Raw genomic sequence first — 4,601 nt, 5'->3', positions numbered from 1 at the left:
AACTGTTGACGTTTCGTATAGTGTGTTGCGCCCTCAGTCCACGCCTACAAAAAAAAGGTTCTTTGAACCAATGAGTCAATGTAATGCCCGTCTTACATTCTTTTTGTATTCATGTTCAACATAGTCAAGCTGTTATGATGCATTTAAGATCATAAAACATGTGGTGACCAGGTGAGTAGCCTACCAAGTAGACCAGCTAAGCATCCCTCTCCTAAGTTAACATGGGCATTTATGGGCAGCCTACGCTTGAGTTTCATCGTATATCCACCAGACCACATCACCTTCTGATTTTTTTTAATTATCATGGATACCAACAAAGATCACATTGCAAAACAAAATACTCAATCTTTTCTTATAACATACCACATAATGATGAAACTGTACGTTTTCCCATTTGTCAAATCAGTGTCGCATAGGTATGTGCGATTATTGTGGTCACATGCCCACGCTCATGCCCAGTTAAAAGGATCCCCAGTAGTTCCTGAACACCGTCTCTTTCCTATAGAAAAAAACGTAAAAGCCGTCAAAATGCTTCAATTGCTCGTGTCCATGGCTCACATGCCGCTGGCGACTTGGGGAACCTTTTGTTAAGATTATGTTCCACGTCCGTCTGGATGCTCATGAATTCTGTTAAACTGAAACCTAATATAGAGACGATGTTGGAAACATCGGTAGTGTCCGAACTCTCGTGATATGAAACATTGAGTCTGTCTCTTTTCCAAGAACTCGACTCCAAACCTGGGGATTCTTCGTCAACGTTGAAGTCCGACTTTCGTTTTCTCCAAGCGTTATTAGGCGAGGATAGTTGCGCAGCGGGGCAGTCCACATGGGAACCACTTCTGTCCACAGTTGTGACAACGTGTGTATCTAGGTCCAACATCGTGGTCTGACAGCTTTCTGAGTCCAAGAAGTCAGAACTAGGCGGATAAGATTGTTCGCTGAAGCTTTGAAAGATCTCACTCTCTTTATAGTGATGATGCTCAGTAAGTATGCAGGCAGACCCTGACAGAGACTGCCGTGCACACATGGTCACTAAATTGTTTCCTCGTACCCCGTCTGTCAAATCCACGTTACAGTTCAAGTTATGAGCGTTAAAGTCACAGGTAATGTTATGTTTAAATCTATTTTCATCAAGAATATTCCACCGCATCTCCCCATGCTTGTCAACCCTGTACACCTGCCTGGCATTTTTTAGCACATAAGAAACCAAGAGGTTTTTATATAGCTTTAAGCCTCCTCGTTGCGTCCGCGAACTCTGAATTTTCCTCAAAGAAATCGAAATCAAACTTTGCGCGTCGACAGTTTTTTCCATTCTCCTATATTACAAGATGCGGTCCATCTTAACAGGCTGTTATTCACATCAGTGGTATGTGCCGTACCTTTGCGCAATACGTTGGACTGGTGCAGTTTAGGCTATGGCCTGAGCCTTGAATGATACTTTGAAACGGTTCCCGCCCATCAGAAACTGGCCAATGGTAATGTTGGCCAATATTTGAGCATAAGGAAAGGTGAGGCTCCTAACAGTACCATACACCTACAAGACCTGACAGTACTGCAAATGTGTAGACGAAGTCGAGAACATAATTTAAAACTGTTGTTATTTTATTCAAGAAACTCTAGGCACCAGTGTTTCAAACAACCAGTTGTATCTATGAAAGGGATGATCACTACACTCTTTCCATCAGTATTATCTACATCATGCAACCTTTTTTCTAATAATTAAATGAACAAATGAATAACCATTGTTTTTCTTTTACTCTTATTCAGCATGCAAGTCCTTACACATGTTTTAGTAGCCCTCTACAAACAGTTTTATCCGAAAGGGAGAGAAAACGTTCCCCAGCAGTCCCACTCATATTGTTTGTGTGACATAAATCATTCCTTTAACTGTCTGGGACATTGTTGCCCTTCACAAAAGACATAACCGTTAAGCCACACTTCCATTATCATATGTTTCTTACACACACACACACATACACAAACAGTCAAACACACACACACTTACAAATAGAGAAAGAGAGAAATCCCCTTGTAGACAGATAAGAGATGATGTCACCATATGAGCAAGGTTTCCTGTGCATTTACTGCAGCATGGTATTTTAACAGTTTGAGTCAGGGAACACCATGACTTTTCACTTTAACGTTTGTGGGATTTCCCCACAGGAAATACAGATGGAAAATGCCAAAAGAGGATCTTTAGACAGAGACTCATTAAGTGTCATATAATATAATAATAATAATAACTAGAATGCGTTTCGTGAACGAACTGCGAGAGTGTGCTTGCTCTGTTGCGGCCATGACCGAGAGAACAAGTGCCTTGGAATTGGGGCAGGTGTCAGCTCTCCAGCTCTCCCTGCTGGATGAGCATGCACAAATGAGTATGCATGAGTGAGTATGCATGAGTGAGTAAACATGAGTGAGTATGCACGAGTGAGTATGCATGAGTGAGTATGCATGAGTGAGTATGCATGAGTGAGTAAACATGAGTGAGTATGCACGAGTGAGTAAACATGAGTGAGTATGCATGAGTGAGTATGCATGAGTGAGTAAACATGAGTGAGTACGCATGAGTGAGTAAACATGAGTGAGTAAACATGAGTGAGTATGCATGAGTAAGTATGCATGAGTGAGTATGCACGAGTGAGTATGCATGAGTGAGTATGCACGAGTGAGTAAACATGAGTGAGTATGCATGAGTGAGTAGAGCCCTGGTATGGAAGGTGTCTCTTAATATTCCTAGTTATACAGTTGAATGGAGAGGGACAGAGAGAGAAGAGGAACCGTGCGCAGGTGTCAGTGAGAGTTGTCAGTGAATCACAGGTGCAAGCCAGTTTAATGAGCCTATTATGATGTCATAATGCCTCAAAGTTCTGCCATGCAAGTCTATGGAGAAAAAAGGTGATGGAAAAAGAGGAATAAAAAAGGAGTGGCAAGGGGTACCGCCACGAAAAGTCATAGCAGCTTGCACCGGATCGGGCCGGACGTTTTGGTGTTTGAACGGCGTCTCTATCTCAATCGGGCGAGGAGTAGTTAGCTGCAAGAAAAACTACTAGAATAAAAAAAATAGTAAAAAACGAAGAACAACAGTGTGCTTCCCTTCGGGCAAGCACACTAATTAAAACTGCAAGCAGTGATGAGCGGGCCCGAGCACGTGCGCGCGTTGGGGAAGGCGCTGGTCGATGGCAGACGTGCACCGCACAGCCGTCCGTCAAGCGTAAAGCGAGCCGTACGAATGCCACGTACATCGACACAACAATACAGCGCAAAGAATAAAGAAAGCGACGTTTCCAATCACCAACAGGTGGCGCTATGGGGTTGGCAAGTCGATGCGTCACCAAGACCAAAATTGTCACTTCCGGATCCATCGCTAGCAACTTTAACATAGTAAACGTCAACAGAGAACAGTTACATCAGTTTTCTAGTCGACACCCACATATTTAAGCTAATGTTTCTCCTCACCTCCACCTCATATTCTTTTTTCTTCATGGAAGCCTGAACTTTCCCTTTCAAGCTTCCACCTGTCATAACATTCACACTCACAACTCTGTTTGAAATTGTAGCGTGGCTAACGTTAGCACAAACAGCACTGGGTCCTTTTTGTTAGTCGCACTTTCATGGAGTTCATTGAATGAGATATAAAGGTCTGATCGACTTACTTTAAAATGTAGATGAATCCTCGTGGTCTCGTCTTTTCAACGAGGTGTTCCTTGCCTTCGTAACCTTAGCAGGCGTTTTACAATCCAACCGTAAATATTGGCTTTAACATTACAGTAAACATTGGCAGCTGAGGATTTGGATCCGTGACGTCACACTTGCCAACCCCATAGGCGAGTGACATTACGGTTATATATCCGAGTTCAGAACGGGTCCAGCGTCCACCCTATGAAGTTTGGTCAGGATCGGACAATGTGCAATGTTTCCAACCACCAACAGGTGGCGCTATAGGCGAGTGGCATTATGGGCATATGTATGCGTTCGGGCCGGGTCCAGCGTCCACCCTATGCAGTTTGGTGAGGATCGGACAATGCAGGCAGGATTTTTAAGTGAGTTTGTGGTTTTGGCGAGTAGTGGCGAGTCGAAGTTTGAGGGTCTGCCACGCCCACACCTTTGAGATTTTGGACAATCCCTCAATACAATTTCATCCCCCATGGCTCAAGAGTATCCTGACCAAGTTTGAAGGCGTTTCCATTAAATCTGTAGGAGGAGTTCGATCAGATGTGACGTGTGGAAATGGCGAGCACTGGCGAGTCGTAAAAGTTTGAGGGTCTGCCACGCCCACACCTTTGTGATTTTCAAAAATCCGTACGTACATTTTGATCCCCCATGGCTGAAGAGTATCCTGACCAAGTTTGAAGGAATTTCCATTAAATCTGTAGGAGGAGTTCGATCAGATGCGAGGTGTGGGAACAGAGTGACGATTCCAACCACCAACAGGTGGCGCTATAGGCGTGTGGCACTATAGGCATATGTCCGCGTTCAGGCCGGGTCCAGCTTCCACCCTATGACGTTTGGTGAGGATCGGACTATGCAGGCTGGAATTATAAGTGACTTTGCGTTTTGTGGCGAGCACCGGCGAGTCGTAAAAGTTTGAGGGTCTGCCA

General features: G+C 44.1%; 1 protein-coding gene across 1 annotated transcript; it reads right to left on the bottom strand.

Annotated features, from left to right (window-relative positions):
- Nucleotides 1-523: 523 nt before the first annotated feature.
- On the bottom strand, nucleotides 524-1,312 carry LOC308376708 (immediate early response gene 5-like protein; the record flags this gene model as incomplete). Its single annotated transcript, XM_080853151.1, has 1 exon — nucleotides 524-1,312. The coding sequence occupies one exon, from the start codon at nucleotides 1,310-1,312 to the stop codon at nucleotides 524-526; it is 789 nt and encodes a 262-aa protein (XP_080709277.1).
- Nucleotides 1,313-4,601: the final 3,289 nt, after the last annotated feature.

The sequence above is a fragment of the Sprattus sprattus genome (genome assembly GCF_963457725.1).
Source record: "Sprattus sprattus genome assembly, chromosome: 15".
In the NCBI taxonomy this organism is placed as follows: domain Eukaryota; kingdom Metazoa; phylum Chordata; class Actinopteri; order Clupeiformes; family Clupeidae; genus Sprattus; species Sprattus sprattus.
The sequence above is the reverse complement of the archived record's forward strand: the minus strand, read 5'-3'. Positions and strand labels throughout refer to the sequence as shown.